Source organism: Mustela erminea, chromosome 2 (genome assembly GCF_009829155.1).
Source record: "Mustela erminea isolate mMusErm1 chromosome 2, mMusErm1.Pri, whole genome shotgun sequence".
NCBI lineage: Eukaryota > Metazoa > Chordata > Mammalia > Carnivora > Mustelidae > Mustela > Mustela erminea.
Genome location: NC_045615.1, coordinates 34546039 through 34569569, shown reverse-complemented (window position 1 = coordinate 34569569; position 23531 = coordinate 34546039). Strand labels below are relative to the sequence as shown.

The 23531-nt window shown below is 31.9% G+C and overlaps 1 protein-coding gene across 4 annotated transcripts in view; it reads right to left on the bottom strand.

The window, feature by feature from the left end:
* FSTL5 (follistatin like 5) overlaps positions 1–23531 on the bottom strand; it is a 761141-nt gene that overhangs the window by 624340 nt on the left and 113270 nt on the right. For 2 of the 4 annotated variants that reach the window (XM_032332636.1, XM_032332634.1), the window contains exon 3: positions 7266–7299. In XM_032332636.1, coding sequence (XP_032188527.1) covers positions 7266–7299 — 34 coding nt within the window. The remainder of the gene's footprint in view (positions 1–7265; positions 7300–23531) is intronic. The other 2 variants (XM_032332637.1, XM_032332635.1) reach the window with 1 other exon arrangement.

Genomic DNA, 23531 nt, shown 5'->3' with positions numbered 1-23531 from the left:
AGAGGCTATAAACAAGAGAACTGTGCAGTTGCTATATTTTACATCACTTGCACCCCAGAAGAGAACCAAGCGGAAAAGAAAAACATTCTGAATGATGATGATGGTGGTGGCAGTGGTAGTAGGGTTAAAAATGTTTATTGGGTAGGCTTTTCCAAACCCCTACTATTCTAACTACTCTAAGGGACAATTTTCCCTGCATGTCCCATTTCTGCATGTCTTGAAAAAAGAGACACTCTGGGTTTGTTTTTTGTTTTGTTTTGTTTTTATTCCAGACTTTCTTTTCAGGAATTTTGTAAATAACTGATCCTAGCTATGCTGAGTCTAAACCCTGTGATAGATCTTTTAAAAAGTGTTACACAAATCAGTAGTTTTCAAAATGTTCTTATAATTTTAGTGCTCTGAGTCAAAATAACTGTTTCCTGAAAGATCTGTGATGGGGGAAAATAGATCTTTGATCAAATACAATGAAAATGCTCAATGATGCAAAGATAGGTATCACTAAAGGACTATGTAAAAATTTTGTAATATCAAAATGCATATTTGGCCAAAATTTTCTCTTATTTTTCAGGGTCTACTGGATAAGGATTCCATGCACCAAGAACTTAAGAAACAATGATATTATTTTTGTAGGATGGCATGAATTTTCCAATAAAAATACTTATATCTAGCTATCTAAGTAATTGAAAAAATATTACCCATATAAAAATTAAAACTACAAAATGCATCTTATAATTATTTAAAAGGGAAATTATTTGGCCTTTAACATAATAAGTAAAACTCCAAATTGACTTATCTATCACAGTTTTAGACAAAGAATTATATGTCTATTTCACCTCATAGGAGTCACTGAGTATAACATCACAAAGTAACAACTTATTTTATATAAAATCTCTAACTTTATAATTAAAAAATCAAATAATCACAAAATACTTAACATATTATTACAATAATGGGAAGAAAGAAGAAACATATATTTTATTTATTTTTTTAAGATTTTATTTATTTATTTTACAGAGAGAAAGAGATCACAAGTAGGCAGAGAGAGGGGGGAAGCAGGCTCCCTGCTGAGCAGAAAGCCCGATGTGGGGCTCGATCCCAGGACCCTGAGATTATGACCTGAGCCAAAGGCAGAGGCTTAACTCACTGAGCCACCCAGGTGCCCCAAAACATATATTTTAAAAACTAAGTAAGTATAGTCTCTTTAATAAAGTCAAATTTCATGCTTATAGAATGTGAGGAAACAAAGTAAAAAAGAAAACTGATAGTTTTTCTTTGGGAGATAAAGCAGGGATTTTGGCCAAAAAAGATATGTAATGTTCAAAACAATTTCAAGAATTACTCTTTCAATTACTCTCTTGACTTCGTTAAACTAAATAAATGAAACCATCAACACATTTTGGTTAATGTTACTTCATTTATCTTGAAACATGGCATTCAACTGTTTCAGACTGTGGAATTTTTTTTAAAAGACTTCAGAAATATTTAGGTCTGCAAAGTCTAAATAATAAAAATATTTTGTGTTGGTAATTGAAAAAATCAATGTTGAGATGTTAGTGTACAGGTAATTAAAATATTGAGTTATATAAAGAAAAACCTGAACAAAATTAATTTGATATTACATTCATCATTAGATTATTATTTTTTTAATTATTTTATTTAAAATATTAGATGCAAGTGTTCTGGGTTGTTTTCCCAATATCAACAAAGGGATTATGTCTCCATTTCTTTTAGTTAGTAATGCCTCCTGGTGGGCAAAGTGAGTGGCAAAATTAATCACCCTGAAACCAAAATAAATGATCTATTGGACAAGATGATTTATTAGTATCCTTTTAAAAGCTAGAGAATGTATGCAAAATGGGGAGAGGGGTGATGTGTTTCACATAATATAAAATGAGCCCTTCATAGCATAAATGAGAAATAGATAGAGAATCAGATACTTTCTGACACCTCTTTTGGGTGATGATAATAGCATCATTAGGTATTAAAGTGGTTTGTCTTCCTGTTTGCCATGGCAGGAGGACATGCTCCATAATCATTTCAAATTGTACCGAGTTGGTCAAATGGAGTTTAAAGAATGAATAACAAATATCATCTTAATTCCCTGAGAAAAGTTGTTACTCATATTGAAATCTATACTAATTAAAAGCTATTTAGTAGGATATTTGGGAGCATGATTTAGATTATTTACAATGAATATATATCTATTAATTTATATTTTTCAATAGAGTTATACATTAGAATTGAAATTGTTTTATTTTTGAAAGTTTGGCAAAGTAAGGAATGCTATCATGATGATAGTAATTTGGCTTCTAGAATTTGCATCTATGTATTATTATTTTTATTTTGAAACTAACATCACAAAACACCACTCAGATAAAGAATTATGACCATTTTTAATAATACAAAATCATAAATGTAACAACTTCATCTAATAAAATCATTAAAGTATGGCATAGTGACTAGAAGTTACATTTTTAATTTATCTCTTTTTCAGTAGTCATTTCATACTTATACATTTTTTGGGTGTAAAATGAAATGGATTGAAATATGCGATATGCCCATATTAATAATTAAAGAGTTGTTAGTCAATTATAAACTAAGAAGTGGTCCATATATGACATTGATATTTTGCAACAAGGTAACATATAATCATTCATGAGAACACATTTGTCCCCAATTAATTTTAAAAGTGCATTTTTAATAAAATAGAGTAAAAATAGAATTTTTTGATGTAATTCAGTTGCTGTGTTATAACATGTCAGGCATACCTCAGAGATACAGTGGGTTAGTTTCCAGACCACCCACAATAAAACAAATAAATGTTACAGTAAAGTGAGTCAAATTAATTTTTTTTAATATCATTTATTGTCCCAAACACACATCTTTAATTTGATTAGGTATGATCTTAGCATAATAGTGTTCTTCCTTGGGGTGCTTGGGTGGTTCAGTGGGTTAAGCCACTGCCTCCGGCTCAGGTCATTATCTCAGGGTCCTGGGATCAAGTCCTGCATCGGGCTCTCTGCTCAGCAGGGAGCCTGCTTCCTCCTCTCTCTCTCTGCCTGACTCTCTGCCTACTTGTGATCCCTCTCTCTGTCAAATAAATAAATAAAATCTTTAAAAAAAAAATAGTGTTCTTCCTTGTTCACTATATACAAGAATGTATGTATGTACCATAGGGAGAACAATTGCGCAGCTTACCTTTTCCTTATGTACAAATGTATAAGACATAATATTTGCCATGTAGAACCTATTTAGAATTAAGAATTTTGAAAGATGTTTGTAATAATAGCATTGTCCAGTGTCTTTATGGAAGTATAAGCATTAGAATTTTATATATGTGAAAGGACATTTGATATCATAGGGTATGTTTTGTTAATATAAACTATAAAAGAGAAATTACTTCTGGAGGATTAAATCATTTGTCAAAGATCGCAAGCATTTATTGCACAAGCTGGCACAATTCTCATCCCCTAGAACATTACTATATCACATTTATTATTATCAAAATCTTCTTAATGTTACAAAGCCCTGAACAGTATTTATATAAATTGGCAGTAGGGGAAATATTTGTAACACCATACCATCAAAAAAAAATAGTGTATAAATAATAAAATTCATATATATCAAATCCATGAAAATGTCAAAAACATTGCTAATAACATACTAAATGTACCTGATATATAATTGGTAAAATGGTTAAATAAAACATGACTCATTTAAAAATAGGACAAAATGATAATATTGGTCTGAATTATTTACTTTGGATGTGATTTCTCTATGTGCTGGCATGTTTGAATGCTAAATCTTACCTTATAATATGTGTTTGAGGATTACAATGAGGTAATATATGTAAAAAGCTCAGCCCAGTGTCTGACATCTAGTAGATACTTAACAAAAGATAGATGTCAATAGCATGTGCTATGGTAAAAAAAATAATAATAATAATAAATAAATGTCAATAATATACCACATAAGTGACTATTAGGGAACCAACTTTTGTCTCCTAAGATGTGACTAGCAACATACGGGGAATATATTTTATTATCACTTCTGAATGAGAAGAGCCAAGAGTCTCCCTTGAAAAGAGAGGAAGGGAAATTTTCATTATAAAAGAACTGAATCTTTTTGGTGAAGGAACAAACACTCTCTTAATGACAGAGCGAGAGGTAAGTAGATACTCAGGAGCACACTACAGCATAATCATATGCAAACTTTCCACAGTGATATTATCCTTCTGACTATAGTATTTTGAATTATTTTTTGGAAAATTAAAAACTTGACTAAGCTGACAGAATTTTTAAGCTTTTTGTAAAATAAGAATCATTTCAATTTTTGTCAAGAACTGTTACTATTTTATCACTGAGATGATCTCAAATATAATGATGATCACTGAAATGATCTTAAATATAAATGAATAAACAAATCACAAATAAAAATACTCCCCTGAGAAATATTTGTAGAGATAACTGACTTGTGCTCCTTATATTAGAACTATTCTTCAAAGGAAATTATTTCCTAATAGTATCTATCAAATTCTTAATGGATTTTAAAACATAATATATTTGTAATATCACTGAGAAGCAATGTGAAATAGATAGCTTTCTGAATAGTTGGTCATTCCTCTAAACTTGTTAGGACTATCTTTATTTTCCTGGTATAATTGTCAATGTAATCTTAATAATGGACATCCTAACAACTGGAAACTTCAAAACTGTGTGCTAATTACAGGTTGGGCTCTAACTAATTTAACAACATGAAAATCAATTGAGAATTCGATGGTTTACTAACTATTGAACCAAAATTTATTTTGTTAGCTGAATTATATATATATATAAAAACTATAAATGTTTGGAATTATTTATATATATATATATATATAAATATATATATATATATATATATATATATATATATATAAATAATTCCAAACATTTCAACGTATATTTCCATGTACACCGAGGAAAGACTGGTCAATTTTCATTGGACTGCTTTGTGCATTAATGTGATTTCAGGTCACTGGTACAATGAAGGTGGGATTGCTGTCATAAGCAGGAATAGGTACAGAATGCAGAAAATTAGATGGTTAAAGACTTCCTTTGCATACCTTGCTAACTATGTAATAAACGTGTTCTATCAGGAAGTCTAGGGAATTATTACTTGAGAATTCATTATTAATGTCAAGTGAAAACATAACTCACATTTCAATCATTAGTTACCAAAATATGTACAATACTTCATTTTCAGAATTTTTCTCATCTATGAATGGATAAGCTCTTGCTTTTATTCTTTTTTAAAAAAATATTGACATTTAAAGACTTTCTAAAAGATTTTATTTAATGATTTATGTGGGTGAGAACAAGAGCATAAGCAGGAGATAAAGGAGAGAGAGAAGCACACTCCCCACTGAACAGGGAGCCTGATATGGTGCTCTATCCCAGGACCCGAGATCATGACCTGAGCTGAAGCAGACACTTAACCGATTGGGCCACCCAGGTGCCCCTAAAGACATTTTTAGTGATTATTTATAGTTTTCAGTAAAACAACATTTCAAGATGATTTTTATAAGAAGTTAAGAAAAATACTGAGTTTAAGTAGAGTTAGGGAACAGGTCCTGACAAAACGGTATGTCTCTGATTTACTTAGAACTCAGTAGCCTAGAAGCCATAATGTGAGAGTTCTGAAACATGTGTCAGCCACTTAAAAGAAGTGGCAAGCATCATCTTGAAATTTTATTACATTATAAAAGAAAACATGTTCCTAAGCAGTAGTTGAAAAAATATAATTTCTACTACTTCAGATGATAGGATTTATATGTCTCAAGACAATATAGCATCAAGAAGAAAGCTACACTAAACTTATTTCAACTATAACAGAATTATAAATATGATTTAAGATTAACCTGAAATACTGGGACCCTTCTTGAGAAGGAAGATGTGTACTCAGTATGCTTAAAATGTATATATCATTTAAATACACACCATACAGCCCATCTTGGAATAAAATTCCCTTTTGCAAGACAAAGGTATGAATCTTTGAGTTAATATGAGTGCTTTGAGGATAAATAAGTGCAATAATTTCACATATAAAATAACAAGACATACTTCAGTTCGCTGAAAAAGAACACACACAGTTTGGGAATTCCTGGAAGGGCAGTGTTACATAATTCATTTGAATAAAATATACCTAGCAAAATAAAAATGTATGTCTTTTTACATTCTTCAGTGATATAGGCACACACAGATGATCGAACATGGAGAACAAATTGTGTAATTCAGTTGGTTGCAGAGAAATGTGCAGAGATTATGTTCAGATTTGTTATTAATAAGGAAGACTGATATTGTCAATTTAGAGACCCGCAAAAAAATAACTGCCTTTCATCTTTTCAGAAGTATGTGTAAATTTGGTAACTTTTTATTATTATTTTGGTTTGTTTTAGTTTTGTAGAACTCTAAAAAAAAAAAAAGTAAAAAGTAAAAATAAACCTAACTTTCTATGCAAAACAGGATGCAATGAAATAGGGAAATCATCCTTCATTCCACAGTCAGGCCTGTGACTAAATACTACCAGAAAGGGATAGATGGGTGAGGATATCCAACTAGTACAATAAGAAGGGCCAGGACATGAAGGGAGAGCCCAGAAGGATTAACCAAGGAAAAAATTGTTAAATTTCACTATATAATCAGCTGGCACACAAATTAATGAAGTATTTTGCTATATGATATAATCTATCTAGAGCAATTTATTATTTCAACAATAAACATCAAAACGTAATAATGTCATTGTGGGGAAAACTGTTTCCCTATGTCTCACTAGACTTGACTATGCCATTTAGCTACCATCAAATTTTAACATTTATTGTCTTGCTTTTTCATAGAAAATAAAATGAGATAGCAGTGACTAAATACTTGGTTTCCCATGAGACATATTTTTAAGGTTTATCTTCTAAATCCTAGATAAAACAGAATACTAATTCTTATGGACAATACTGATGGAGGAATTCCACGAGAACAACTCAGAGAGTTAAGAAAAAATTATGTTGAAATTTCCAATAGCACTATATGAAGAAAGGAAATCTCAGTGGAGAATCCTCAGTGACCTTGCAGGATTCCCAAAAGGCTCACAATGGCTTTAAAACCACATTGAAGGTTTTGATTTCTTAATGTTTTCTCATTTTTAGCTATATTTTCAAAGCTAAATAAATTTTTTTCTTCTTTTATCCTTATATGAATTTATGAAACTATGATCTTAAAACAGTCATTGCTTACCTTTGATTCTTGAACTGTCTTGACTCTTTTCCTGCTGGAATTAAAAAGAAATAGGTCAAAATCTCTGAGTATGTGATCAACACCCTGATATAACAGATCATGGTAACTAAAGACTTGTCAAGATATTTTGTTCTACATATACCCAGGAGTCATTCTAACACAAATCTCAACTTAAAAAAACACTTATGTCCAATCTTTTATCAGAGTAGTAATCATTCTTACTGTACACATACTTCTTTAAGAAACAAATACATTATATTAATATGGATTCAAAATAAATGGTAATGAATATTAAATAATCATGCCTCTCAAATGCCTTAATCCATTTCATTTAATTTCAACAGATATTGAGTGATGTCTTCAGAATTTACTTTCAACATCTCTGCATTGAAATTGTTGGTGAGGAAAAAAGTTTAAGGGCAAACAGTGGACGACTCACTAAAAGACCACAAAAGACATTTCAACTGCCTTCCTTCACTTTAAGAATTGGTCCCTTCTCACTACTTGAAGGCTAAAGTTGACAACAATTCTATTATTTATTCAAAGACTGCTTCAGTCAGACCTGTCTTTCAATTTGACATACTCCTTATTAGTTACCAGGCAACCCCAAAAGAATTAGCTTGCTTTCAAGTTTTTAAGTAGAAATTGTGCTCTCTATACCTTCTCAATTAATATTCAAGCACAGTTTGCTCTGTGTATGTTTCAGGGCCTCACACTAAAAATAATTATGAAACGTATTTCTAATAAAAAATGACAGATATATATAAATAGAACTTCAGAATTGTATAAATGCCAATAAATATTGATACAATTTATTAAAATATTGAAAAATACAAAGAATTTATTTTGCTGCAAGCATTAATCTCAGAGTCAGATTTGAGAACAAAAATGCATATTGACAAATGTATATTTATGGAACACACTTATCCAATGTATGATTCTATTAAACTCTAATACTTTGTGTGCTACTTCACTTGTGCTAATTTACCCAGCTTTTGTTTTGGCTCCTGTACTGTCCTTTGTTAATTTATTTATTTTTCCAGTCCTGATTCATTTTTAATTTAGAGTAACTGTTGTTCATTAAAACTAAAATTTAAATATAAATTACTTGATTTAAAAATAAATTATCCGTTCATGATATAGATAAGCAAACTTAAGATTTCCAAAGAGATATTTACTAATAAAAACAAAAAAAACCTTCTCTCTGTCCTCTCTCCTTTTCTTTCATCATTCATTCATTCACTCATTTAGTCATTTATTCTTTGGATAAATATGTATAGATTGCTCTTATGTGCCAGACACTTCTCCAGGTGATCAGGCTACAAAGGATGAACAACACAAAAATGAAATGAAATAAAACCAAAAAATAAATAAATAAAACAAAACAAAACCAAAAAAGTGTCCTTAAAGTAACATACTGCATAAATGTTCAAAAATTCTATTTAGGAAAAAGATCTAACATAGAAGGTAGTTTTAGAGTAAGTGACTGCAATTTTACATGGTTCTACATGACAAAATGACTTTTTTATGTTTCAAGTTTTTATTCAAATTTTAGTTAGTTAATATATACTGTATTAATTAGGTTCAGGAGTTAAATTTAGTGGTTCATCACTTACATATAACACCCAGTGCTCATCACAAGTGCCTTCCTTAATATCCTTCACCCATTTAGCTTATTCCCCTCCCACCTCCCCTCCAGCAATCTTCAGTTTGTTCTCTGTGGATGATAGTCTTTTATGGATTGCCTCCCTGTCTTTTATTCTTTCCCCTATTTCATCTATTATTTCTATTTCTTAAATTCCTACATGAGTAAAATCATGTGGTATCTGTCTTTCTCTGACTGACTTATTTCATTGAGCACAATACACTCTAGCTCCAGCCATGTCATTGCAAATGGCAAGAGCGACTCTGGAAAAAAGTATGGAGGTTCCTCAAAAGTTAAAAATAGAACTACCCTATGACCTAGCATTGCACTACTTGGTATTTGCCCAAAGTGTACAAAAATACAAATTCAAAGGGGTACCTGCACCCTACTTCTTATAGCAGAATTATCAAGAATAGTCAAATTATGGAAAGTGCCCAAATGTAATCCACTGATAAAACTGACTTTTGAATAGAATTTTGAATGACATGAGAGGATATTCTGAGGATTTGTCTGGGGAAAATATATGCTAGGAGATAAAAAAGATGGCACACTTCCCGAGGTACAGAACTTCTTGGCATTGTCAAAACTACCAAGGAGACCAGTGTGATTAGACTAGACTAAGGGGAGTTTAATAGGAAATGCAATGAGGGAGCCAATAAGGGTCAGATAGATTAGCACCTGGGGCATTTGTTAGATCTTTGGTTCTTACACTGAGAGAGCCGAGAAAACATTGAAAATTTCTTCTCAGAAGAATAACATTATCTGAACTGCATTTGGGAAGAATCATTCTGGGTATTAAAAATGGGTTTAACAGGGCAAGGACAAAATTAGAGGGACCAGTGGAAAGGGCATTGTGTAATCCAGGTGGGAAGCAAGAATGGCATAGAACAGTGTGGTAGCAGTGCAGTTGGAGTATCAGTTAGAACCGTCAATAGAATAAATTTGGGATATGAGATGCAGGATAGATGAGGGTGATTTCAAGGATCTGAGTCACTATAAGAATGAAGTTGTCTGTAAGATGAGAAAGATACACAAAAAGGAAAAAAAAACACCTTTATACTTTATACTTCATTAGTTTATACTTCATTAGTTGATTTTTAATACTGCCTCACACTGAATTTTTCTCTTTTTGTCTGTCCACCCCTTCCCTATCTGCTTTACTGATGCCTCCTCCCCTGAACGTCTAAAGCCTGGTTTCCTAGACATTGAGCCCTTACCTTTCTTCCATATATACTTCACTGCTTTGGTGATCTTATCTAGTCTTCTGGCCTTAAATACCATCCTTTTCCTGAGTACTCTCAAATTTATATCTCTAGCCAATTTTCACCATTGAACTTTAGCCTCATGTACTTGACTTTATTTTTGACATTTCTACTTGGATATCTAATAACAGCTTACTTATCACATCCAAAACTGAACTTCTGATCTTCCCTTATTTCTTTGGCCATCTTTCTCATCTTCTTCATCTTCCTCATCTCTTCCTCTTCCAAGTTGCTCAGACACTTAAAGTAATCCTTGTCTACCCACTTTTAAGAGTAAAAAGTCTGAATTTTTCATGGGTTTGATGTTTGAACATGCTGACTTTGATTTTACTTTAAATATCACTCTGAGGATGCAAAGTAGGCAGATGGTTAAAATGTCTGGAACTCAAGAGAGCTATTTCAGCAAGACATATAAATTTAGAAATCACCACCATGTGTATAAATCATCAGTATTGCATCTGGAGAACACATAGTAGAGTTGAATGATCTAGAACTAAGTATTGGAAACAATATAAGAAAAATATTAAGTGAATTAGCCAACAGAAGAGAATAGAAAGATAGACTACAGGAGAAAAAAATAAAATAGCATAGAATCATAAAAACTCGGGAAATATATCATGTAAGGGGAGGTTTTCAATAGCACAGAATTCTACTGACAGATCAAAGACGATTATACCCAAGGCAATGTCCATTAGAAAAAGTGGTATGGGGTGCCTGGGTGATCAGTCAGTTAAGCGTTTGACTCTTGATTCCAATTCAGGTCATGATCTCAGGGTCCTGAGCTACAGTCCTGCCTTGGGCTCTGCACTGTGTGTGGAGCCTGCTTAAGATTCTTTTTCTCCCTCTCCCTCTGAACCTCCTTCTCTACCCCCAGTAGCTCTTTCTCTCTCGCTCTCTCCTCTTCCTCTCTTAAAAAAAAAAGAAGAAAGAAAGAAAGAAAGAAAGAAAGAAAGAAAGAAAGAAAGAAAGAAAGAAAAGAAAAGAAAATGCACAGATGTAATCATTGACTTCAAAGAAAAAGCATATTTGTGGTGTTATATGTTTGGAAGTAAAACTGAAGTTACTCAAGGAAAAAGAGGGAAATTGAGAAATGTGTGACCTAATAAAAATGTAATGGGAGAAAAATAAATAGCAAAGAAAGGCCTGGTTTGGTGTGTGTCTGGAGATTAAATGAAATCCATGCAAGTGTCATGTTTGTTTTTTGTTCATCTCTGTATTTCATCTTTAGTTTTATATTACTTAAATCAATGAGATTTAAGAATGTATAAATGATGGGAGATACATAATAGAAATGGAGAGGATTGTGATAAAAGGGAGAGATGATATGATGGATTTCATAAGGTTATTGAATGTGACACAGAACACAAGTGGAAACATTTAGATAGGAGAAAAACCAGTTCCTGCTATATAACATGTGGATACAGAAAAGTGGGATCATAGATGTAAACGATTTTAAGTTTGATATGATTAATTTTAAAAATTTAGTCTGTGAGGATTATTATCTTTATCTATTAGAAGGAAAGTCAGATGAGTGGTGAAGTGGGATTATTTCTCAGATATTTAAAGAGATAGAGAAGATTATAAACACATTGCTTTTTGTGAGAGTAGATGAGTAGGACAGCTTGGTATTGTCAAAATCTTAATTCGGATTTGCCATCTAAGTTTGTATGATATTGATATTAGCCTTAATTTAATTTATTTAAATTTAATTATAGGCAAATAAGTTTAATACTCACTGATATATTTTATTTTTTCTTAAAACCTAATTCTCTATTTATATAATTGTATATAGTCATAAATTACCAAAGAAAATATTCTTAAATATTCTACAAACAGGAAATGTTCAAGAAGCATGTATTTAAAAAAAATAGAAATTAATTTAATAGACTGAGAATAACAGCTGCAAAGTAAGAAGAAAATAAGCATAAATTACTTCATTCACTGCAAAACTTGTATTAGAACCATGTCATCAGGGTGCCTGGGTTGCTCAGTCAGTTGAGAGTCTGCCTTCAGTTCAGGTCGTGATCCCAGGATCCTGGGATCGAGTCCCATATTGGGCTCCCTGCTCAGCTGGGAGTTTGCTTCTCCCTCTACCCCTTGCCCCTGCTCATGATCTCTCTCTCTCAGTCTCTCTCTCTGTGTAAAATAAATAAATAAATAAAATATTTAAAAATGATAAACAAATAAAATATTAAAAAATAAAACCATGACAGTAGGTATTTAATAAATATTATTTAGGATTTTCAAAGTAATAACTATTCCAACTTCCTTCTATGACTAAAATGTTGCATTATTCACCTGGCAATATATTTTTTCAATTTTATTTTATAAACTATTGCTTCATGTTTTGAATGTTAATTTTTTAAATAGGGAAATGTTAAGGAGAAAATTGTGATTATTTAATTATGTGAAATCTCCTGAGGTCAGAAAGATTTGTTATCCTGTCCTCATGATACATTTGAAGAACATTCTTACATTAAGAAAACTTTGATCTTGTCTGCAATGGTAGAATTCCAATACCTTGGTATAACTCAATTTTAATATTCTTTCAAAAGATTTTCTGATAAATTGATCCTGTCTTAAAATAAGAAATATATTTTGGCTACATATCAAAATTAAATAATAGCAATCCATTTGTGTTTTACTTTGTACTACACCATTTCTTGGAAGAATCCCAAAGTGCTATGTTAATTACATAAATAGACTCTATGAAATCCAGCTCAATGGTAGAAATGAGTAAATAGATCCTTGCAGACCATATGATAAAGATTGGCAAAGGCAGTCTGGGCAGTAGTGTGGATTCAGAAAGAACACATGATTGTATAACAGAATGTCTCAAATATTAAAAAAATACAAGATGATAAATGGAACTTAATTAAACTAGTGTAAAATTAAGTCACGTTGGGGGTACACAGTAATTCTAAAATAAGACGCAATGGTCCTAAAGCATCTAGGCAAACAAGATTATAACAAATAACACTAATGCATAGGTTGCTAGTACCACTTAAGGGCAGAATGCTATCACTCTAGAAGATATTATTAAGAATGTTGCTTATCTAGTATTTTCATTTTAGCATGGCATATACTAATATCTCATGATGCTTCTAACGTAACAATTGATCTCTCTTCATCAGCTATTAAAACTAAAAGTCTGGTCACAATATCTTCAAACATAGTTTACTTGGTTACTTCCTTCTTACTAAGAAGTACAAGGTCTATAAAAAGAGAAGAAACCATCTAAATACTAAGTGAGCCATTTCTATAATAACAGCATTGAGTTACAAACGTTAGCGAGTGAATTGTCCTCTCATTCCATACTATAAAACTTAAATTACTTAAAAAAAAAAAAAAGACATAAACCTCACACAAGTAATACCCATGGATATTCTTTTATTTTAAATTTGCATATGCATAAGTCTAGATTAATGAAGCTACTTATGTGCCTTTTGGTCATCCCATAAGCTTCCCTTCACATGGAAGGATATAAGAATGAAGCATGTTCAAGTCCCTTAGAGCTAAAACAATTCTCCCTCTACTTTGGGAGAATGTACTTAGACTTTCTTTTGAATGTACATAAAAATAACATCTATACTACAGGGAGGACTTAGGGAACATCTATAAAATGCAGCATCTTTCCCCCTCCAATACAGGAGTGTTAAGAAAAGATTCTAGGTTACTGTTTTGTCTCTGTGACCTCGTTTGCCTTTGGGCATTAATAAAAAGCCATATGGTAAGGCTATGCTACCTAGATAACAAAGATAGTATTAAAAACTCATTTTTTACTTAAGGACTCACCCTTAAACAAATCAGTGCCTTTGGTTGAATGGTGACACATTCTGAGAGACTATAGACCTTCTTTAAAGTCATTGGGGGGAGATATTTTTATTTATTTGTTTCTCATTGCCCAAATTATACAATAAAGTACACTCAGACTGTATCTAGGTTGATCATGTACCGAGAAAACAAACAAAATAAACCTTCAGTCACAGGATTTAAGAAAAGTCAAATCAAATATGCAGAATAATTTTACTAAAGTCCATAATGAATCTTAAGATTTAAAGATTAACAAAAGAGAAAAATAAGTCATTAGTATCCAAAAATGATATGTCCTTGACTAAAGTAAACTTGCTCACAATCCATATGATCCACACTCGTTATTGAAGTAAATAGATGTCATCATTCGCCAAAGCTGAATCATTATTAGTAGTCTAACATTCAGCACACATAAAATTTGATTAGAAACATTTGCTGCAAGTTCTGTTGTATTTGTATTTATTTGCATTGTATTTAAATATATATTTCATATAATGTATTTATATACAGTAATGCTATAAAAGCTAATGTATATAATTACATATATATAATTTGTGTATTTGTATATAATGTATGTCTATATATGTGTATGATGTACATAATTATATAATTTTAAATGTATATAGTTTTAAAGTCAAGAATAAAGACCAAGAGATTCTAACAGTGAAAATAGTCAATGGATGGAAAGAAAGGATATTCAAATATAAATTTGGTGACAAACAAACATAAAGGTAAAGGTTATTAATTTTAGAAAGTTTTCTATTTTAAATTGCTTCTCAGGATTCTTCCTTTCTCTTTGATGCAGTCATTGTTTACCAGACAAATACCACCAAAAAAAAAGTTGTGAAATATTGATTTGCAGTGGAATACTTATGTTTCTCATATATATATATATATAAATATATACATATATATAATTATATAATTATTTATTTCCATGTGTTGCTGATTAAAACATAAAATATTAATTTTAACATTAGAGCAATTAAGTAATATTTATGCTTAATATTAAATAATATTAAACTCATGGAAGCTGACAATAGAAGACTTTCAGCAGAGCCACTGCACCACTATCTTGTAGTATATCTCTTCTATTCTGAAGCATGCATACACATGAACATTGAGTTTCCTCCCTGTGGCCCTCAATGCACAAGTGTGTGTGCACACCCACACATACACACATATGTACACACTTTCTCTAAAACATATTTTGCTTGTGGCAATTTAATTATAAAATGCCTAGAAAATAAGAAATAGTTGCAATTGAAATGCAGTATATCAAGCTTCCTAAATCTTGGAGATACAGGCATGTTTTCAGTAAACTCTAATGGTGAATTTTAGTCTTACTTAATTTAATCAATCCTCTCATCTTTTATTTAAAATACTCCCTTAGAATCTGAATTATGTTCTTGATCCAATATCACCTTCTCAACAAACCTCAACCTTCATCATTGTTTTTTTAATTTAAATTCAGTTAGCCAACTTACAGTATCTCTTTAGTCTCAGATGTAATGTTCAATAACTTATCAATTGCATATAACACCCAATAATCTTTCCCCTTATAAAACAGCACACCCATTACTAGTTGCTTTTATTTTATTTATTTTTTATTTACAGCATAACAGTATTCATTATTTTTGCACCACACCCAGTGCTCCATGCAATCCATACCCTCTATAATACCCACCACCTGGTACCCCGACCTCCCAACCCCCGCTCCTTCAAAACCCTCAGATTGTTTTTCAGAGTCCATAGTCTCTCATGGTTCACCTTCCCTTTTAATTTACCCCAACTCCCTTCTCCTCTCTAACTCCCCATGTCCTCCATGCTATTTCTTATGCTCCACAAATAAGTGAAACCATATGATAATTGACTTTCTCTGCTTGACTTATTTCACTCAGCATAATCTCTTCCAGTCCCGTCCATGTTGCTACAAAAGTTGGGTATTTGTCCTGTGTGATGGAGGCATAATATTCCATAGTGTATATGGACCACGTCTTCCTTATCCATTCGTCCGTTGAAGGGCATCTTGGTTCTTTCCACAGTTTGGCGACCGTGGCCATTGCTGCTATAAACATTGGGGTATAGATGGCCCTTCTTTTCACTACATCTGTATCTTTGGGGTAAATACCCAATAGTGCAATGGCAGGGTCATAGGGAAGTTCTATTTTTAATTTCTTGAGGAATCTCCACAGTGTTCTCCAAAGAGGCTGCACCAACTTGCATTCCCACCAACAGTGTAAGAGGGTTCCCCTTTTTCCACATCCTCTCCAACACATGTTGTTTCCTGTCTTGCTAATTTTGGCCATTCTAACTGGTGTAAGGTGATATCTCAATGTGGTTTTAATTTGAATCTCCCTGATAGCTAGTGATGACATGGTCCTCTCAATTGATGCAGAAAAAGCATTTGATAAAATCCAGCATACGTTCCTGATTAAAATGCTTCAAAATATAGGGATAGAGGGAACATTCCTGAACTTCATCAATACTATCTATGAAAGACCCACAGCAAATATCATCCTCAATGGGAAAAAGCTTGCAGCCTTCCCGTTGAGATCAGGAACACGACAAGGATGCCCACTCTCACCACTCTTGTTCAACATAGTATTAGAAGTCCTAGCAACAGCAATCAGACAGCAAAGAGAAATAAAAGGTATCCAAATTGGTAATGAAGAAGTCAAACTCTCTCTCTTTGCAGATGACATGATTCTTTATATGGAAAACCCAAAAGACTCCACCCCTTTCTAGAACTCATACAACAATTCAGCAATGTGGCAGGATACAAAGTCAATGTACAGAAATCAGTGGCTTTCTTACACACTAACAATGAAAATACAGAAAGGGAAATTAGAGAATCGATTCCATTTACTACAGCACCAAGAACCATAAGATACCTGGGAATAAACCTAACCAAAGAGGTAAAGGATCTGTACTCGAGGAACTACAGAACATTCATGAAAGAAATTAAAGAAGACACAAAAAGATGGAAGACCATTCCATGTCTTGGATTGGAAGAATATACATTGTTAAAATGTCTATACTGCCTAGAGCAATCTATACTTTTAATGCCATTCCAATCAAAATTCCACCAGTATTTTTCAAAGAGCTGGAGCAAATAATCCAAAAATTTGTATGGAATCAGAAGAGACCCCGAATCGCTAAGGAAATGTTGAAAAACAAAAATAAAACTGGGGGCATCACGTTACCCAATTTCAAGCTTTACTACAAAGCTGTGATAACCAAGACAGCATGGTACTGTCATAAAAACAGACACATAGACCAGTGAAACAGAGTAGAGAGCCCAGATATGGACCCTCAACTCTATGGTCAAATAATCTTCGACAAAACAGGAAAAAATATACAGTGGAAAAAAGACAGTCTCTTCAATAAATGGTGCTAGGAAAACTGGGCAGCTATATGTAGAAGAATGAAACTCGACCATTCTCTTACACCGTACACAAAGATAAACTCAAAATGGATAAAAGACCTCAACGTGAGACAGGAATCCATCAGAATCCTAGAGGAGAACATAGGGAGTAATCTCTTCGATATCAGCCACAGCAACTTCTTTCAAGATATGTCTCCAAAGGCAAAGGAAACAAAAGCGAAGATGAACTTTTCGGACTTAATCAAAATCAAAAGCTTCTGCACAGCAACGGAAACAGTCAAGAAAACAAAGAGGCAACCCATGGAATGGGAGAAGATATTTGCAAATGACAGTACAGACAAAAGGTTGATATCCAGGATCTATAATGAACTCCTCAAACTCAACACACACAAAACAGACAATCATATCAAAAAATGGGCAGAAGATATGGACAGATACTTCTCCAATGAAGACATACAAATGGCTATCAGACACATGAAAAAATGTTCATCATCACTAATTGCTTTTCTTAACTTTTTATTCATTTTGCACAGAAGTTGCTACTTTCTGGAATAATATGTACCTATTTGCCCATTTTATGTTCCCTTTACTGGAATGCATATGGAATTATGTATAAAATCTAGAGAGTACTTAAAGGAACAATGCATTCTTTCGTAGGCAAAAAGAAGCTTTGAGAATGTGGAGAACTGGGAAATATATGAGAGAGCAGATGAGATAGTAAGAATAAGAAGTTGATCTCTACAGCAAAAGAAAGGAGAGGATTCTATCAGAAGACATAGCTTGAACAAAGTTAGGCATTTATGACAGTGTGTGGAAGACAGGAAATAGTGTGGTGTGCTAAGTGCACAATGGGATGATAAAATTATTCCAATGGGCCAACAAATAGATTTCACCTTTCCATGAAGAAATATATAATTTTCTGAATTTTAAAGAAATATTACATATATTAGTAATACTTAAAGTATGCATAATTTGATTAGAAATGTATGCTATAAGTTATATTATATATTATTCAGATTAATATGGATAGATATAGATATAGATATATAGATATTCAAAACATGACCTGTAAAAGCTATAGATTGTCAATCTAGAGCTACTTCTTATTTGGCTTAATATGTTGATGTGAGGTCATTAATTCCAATGTCAAAATCATAGTTTAATCTTATTATAGATTCATATTATATTTGATATGTTTATGTGATTTAAAATGACAAGAACTTGTTATTGGATTGATGGACATCTTCAGTATTACTTCAAATTCTGAAGTCCTTAAGCAAGGTAACAAGAGATATGCACTGGAAGTGAAAAAAAAAAAAACAAAAACGAACTGAATTGACTTATAAATAAAATCCATATTTAATAATATTTATATTATGCTTTTGTTACATATATTCTAATTTAAATTTACATTTAGAAGTTTTATGAAGGAAATTTATATGTATTTACATTTAAAATAAAATCTATTATTATTATGGAATACATATAATTACATTCATGGTTTAAATCTAATGTAAACACCAGAAATACTTTGTCTGATTTTTTAAATGTGTATTTGTTAAGTGGGTAAGATGTATGCATAAACTATCACCAGAATCAAATACAATCAATAAGAATTTTCAAATGCATCACAAAAGACATCTTTGGTTCATACACTCATGAAAATTATAAACAAACTGGATCTTAAAAGATGAGCAGGATATAAGTAGGTGAAGGAATTATGGGCGTTTAGGGCAAAAAAAACAAAACAAAACAAAACACCAGCCTGCACACACTGAGGAATTAGGTAATGAAACATGTTAGATAGAAAATAATGCAAATACACAAGATAATTAAAATAGTCAAAGGAGAAAGTACTCAGTAAATACTCTATACATGAAGCACATATATATATGAGTACTCCTCTCCATATAAAATATAAAATTACTTATTTATTTTACAATGGATAAGATTTGAGGATTTAAAAATCACAAGGAAAAAAATGTTCTTTGACTTACACTACAATCTTAAAATAAAAGTGATAATTCTGTAGTCCCTTCTTGCAGCATCATTGTTTCGTTATTAGACTTTGAGTGGAAATATGGGAAAATCTAAAATTAATATATGGTGATGGGCTACTTTTTTCTGTGGCTATAACTTTGAAATGGAAAAAAAACAAATAAAAAATAAATAGTTTTGACAATTTTAGTTCTGTATTATAGATAATATTTCACTGTGAAGGATATTAAGCATAAATATGGGAACATCTAATTTAATTTTTGAAATATTGATTATTTTTTCTAAAATACTGAGTTAATGTTTTTTAAATTGATAATATACATTATAACTGGCTTTATCCATTTATCTCATTAATATGTGAAGAAATTTAAATTATAATTAGAACATATTAATCTTATGACCATTTTACTACTTTAATAAGGTGTTAACATATTAACTCACTCCTTGAATACAGGTCCGTTTGGAATATACATGGCCAGAATTACATTATAAGATAGGAATGAAGGATAGGTAATGTAAATTTTTTATCTCAGATTCTATCTGGAGAGACTGATAGTTATTAATTATAACACACTGATAAAAAATTTATAGGATGATCTGGAAACAAGAATAGGAGGAGCAATTGTCTATGCTGAGTATGGGGCAAAGGGAGAATTCACCATGAAAATTGTTGCTTCAGCAAAGAAAAAGTATAACTAATTTGCTGTGGAAAAGAGTATTAAGCTGTGCAAAGGCACAGAATTATAAAATATTTAGTCCTTTGGGAGAAATAGTGAATAGTTAAGCATAGCTCAACTACATACTTCTTTAAACATAAAGATTATATAAAAATATATTCAAGAAATTTCTCTCCTATTTCCAGAAGAAAATTTATACCCATTTAAGTGTTATAGCTAAAGCTATTTGGTAAAGAGCCATATAAATTAAATAAACATGCCAATTATTATAACAGTTTTCACAGTGTGTTTTTGGAGTGTGAAAAATAATGATTTTCCTAAAATGAATCACTAATTGAAGGATTTGGAATAAATAGAAATATAAATCACGAATTAATAATGATTTTGACATGGAAATTAGTGAACTTGTATATTTAAAATGCACACATTTCCATTACAATTCTCTATGTTTATCCCTCAATAGATTTCAATTTATAACTTACAAAGTCTCTAAATGGATCGTAAGTTATTTTTGTTATAATAATCTAATGATTTGGGGCACCTGGTGGTTCACTGAGTTAAAGCCTCTGCCTTTAGATCCCAGGGTCCTGGGATCGAGCCCTACATTGGGCTCTCTGCTCAGTGAGGCACCTTCTACCCCCCTCTCTCTACCTGCCTCTCTGCCTATTTGTGATCTCTGTCTGTCAAATAAATAAATAAAATCATTAAAAAAAATCTAATGATTTGATTTTTAAATTTCCAATGGAGCATAGTATATTTTTTCTAGTAATGTAACTTTACTGAGACTACCAATAACTAACAAAGTATATTGAAATACAACAAAGTATGTTGAAAATACACTTTGTGCAAGAATATTTACATCTTGCAATGTAGAAAATATAAAAACTTACAGCCAAGTATCCCAAAGTATAGGATACTCTGGGCACAGGCAAAGAAGGGACTTCCTAGGGAAGATAAGCACAACAGAGGTCGATAGATGGTCTCTAAGCATAAATGCAACCATTGCTTATCCAATGGATGGATAAATTGGTTGCAAGTGTCTATGAAAAGATTAAGGCTTGGGCATAAAAATAGAGAAGGGAGGGAGAGGACCCTAGAAGGGAGAGTGGAGACTGAGGGGAAGGAAAAGGAGAGAAAGATTAAGACACATATTAGTCTTACTACATGGCAAGAAATGTTTAAGTTCTTTGCATATATTATCTCACTGAGGTGACCAAAAGTCCTGATCTAGCTTCACCTACTTATATCCTTAACTTATAGTTTCATGGAGGACTCTAGTATATACAGCAACATTTTCAAGCAAATGTGATTAACATGAGAGCAGAACCAAAACCATGGGTTAAACTGCCATTTTAAAAAGATGAATTCCCCAAGTGAGATATCCCTAAAATAAGTAAAAGAATATTTCATAGGATTTTCAGTCCTTCTTGGGTAGGTGGGTGGTAGCAGCTATTATAATATCAAACTAATTTTTACTGAAAGGTGAGTGAGGCCAAGGGCATTATGTTTACAATTGTTTACTTTTTTTTCAATTTTATTGAAGAATAGTTGACAAATACACTGCTTTTCCACATGATGTAAAATCTTTCCAAGGGATCTCTCTTAATGTTGAGCTGCTCTGGACTTGAGAACATAGTGATGGAAGTAAAATGCTTACTATACTTTTTTTTGTGGCCACTCTCAGTTTTTGAGCTCCACAAGATTTCTGCTGTTTCTTCATTACAGCCCAGACCTTTCCTAGAGCTATTTTTCATCAGTTTGTGGTTGTTTATTTACTATTTTTATTGCACTGGGCCCTCCTTGCCTTCCATCTTGCTGACATCACCTTCTATTTACAGTTGTTGATGTCAAAACCTCTTCCCTCAAAAAACTTACAATCTACTCTAAGGACTAAAACATATGTACAGAAAAAATTAAATCTCAGAACAGTTTATATGGGTGATATTCCATAACATGTTGTAGACAAAGAAACATTTTGGGTGGTGCATAATTCATCTGATTCCTTCACTGCTGTCAGCATTATTTTCTCCTCTCTTAGGAAAATGCATACTTCATAAGTACATTTTGTATTACACACACATATAAACAGATCTGCACACACATATATTCCAATCTGACAATTAAAATACTTTGAATTTATAAATATATAATATTCTTCCCACAGCTTTTATGGATTTCAAGTCACCAAAACATTTAGGTCACCAAGAAAATTATAAATAACAAAACAATAATAATGAGTAACACAAAAGTATTGGGGCTATTGAGCTATGCTAATATAAACTAAATGTTCTGAAAAAGCCAACCTCTGAGTTACAGGGTCCAAAAAAAGTAAAATGTATTGGGAATATCAAAGATTGTCATCATTAGTGTAGAAGACTTATGAAAAGTGGTTGGATATCAAATTAATAGAAACTTCTGGATATCTGCTCTCAATTCTACATCTATCCAACCCCAAATAACTATAAATTCCCTTTTCAAAAGCAAATGTAATTGTACTAAGTGGTCTAAATTCACTTTTTAAAACTCTGATGAATCTTACAGACCTGTACCCCTAAAACAATTAACATATTATATGTTAATAATAATAAATAAATAAAACTCCAAAGGGTCAAAAATAAAGTCTAACAATATGTCATCCTCAAGAAGTACTTAAAAGGACAAAAGTATATATGTATAAATATATTTATATATAAGTAATCCCAAATGTACATATTTGTATATAAGTATACCCATATATAAGTAAGAAACAGAAGGTATTTTATGCAATATCTCATACTAAAATCTGAGGTGAAATGCAGATAAAAAATATGACAAATATGCTAAGAGATTTAGGGAAAAAAAATCTAGTCTTAATAGGAACTATAAAATGAGAAGATATAACTATCATCAATATATTTTCATCTAATAACAGACTCAACACTAAATTAATATATAAATTAATTATATAAAATTATTATACACATGCAGACACACACACACAAACAAATAGACCAAGTTATGTTGCATTTTTTAACAACCTCCCAGAAACAGAAAATTCAAGTGAAGAAAAAAGAATGATCTGTATTAAGAGTTCTATGGAGAATTGGCTTGAGAAATTATATAAAAAGCTTATACTCAATAAAGAAAAATATCATCATTTTAAACCACATATGTGACATTTACAAAAACTGAAACGCATTAAAATTGAATGCATTAGGGCGCCTGGGTGTCTCAGTGTGTTAAGTCACTGCCTTCAGCTCAGATCATGATCTCAAGGTCCTGGGATCGAGTCCCACATCGGGCTTTCTGTTCAACAGAGAGCCTGCTTCCCTCTCTCTCTCTCTGCCTGCCTCTCTGCCTACTTGTGATCTCTCTCTGTCAAATAAATAAATAAAATACCCCCCCCAAAAAACTGAATGCATTAAAGGAAGCTTCATAAGACAGAAGGAAGGGTTCAAGATGGCAGCCTAGGAAGACCCTAAACTCACCTTCCACTGACACAAA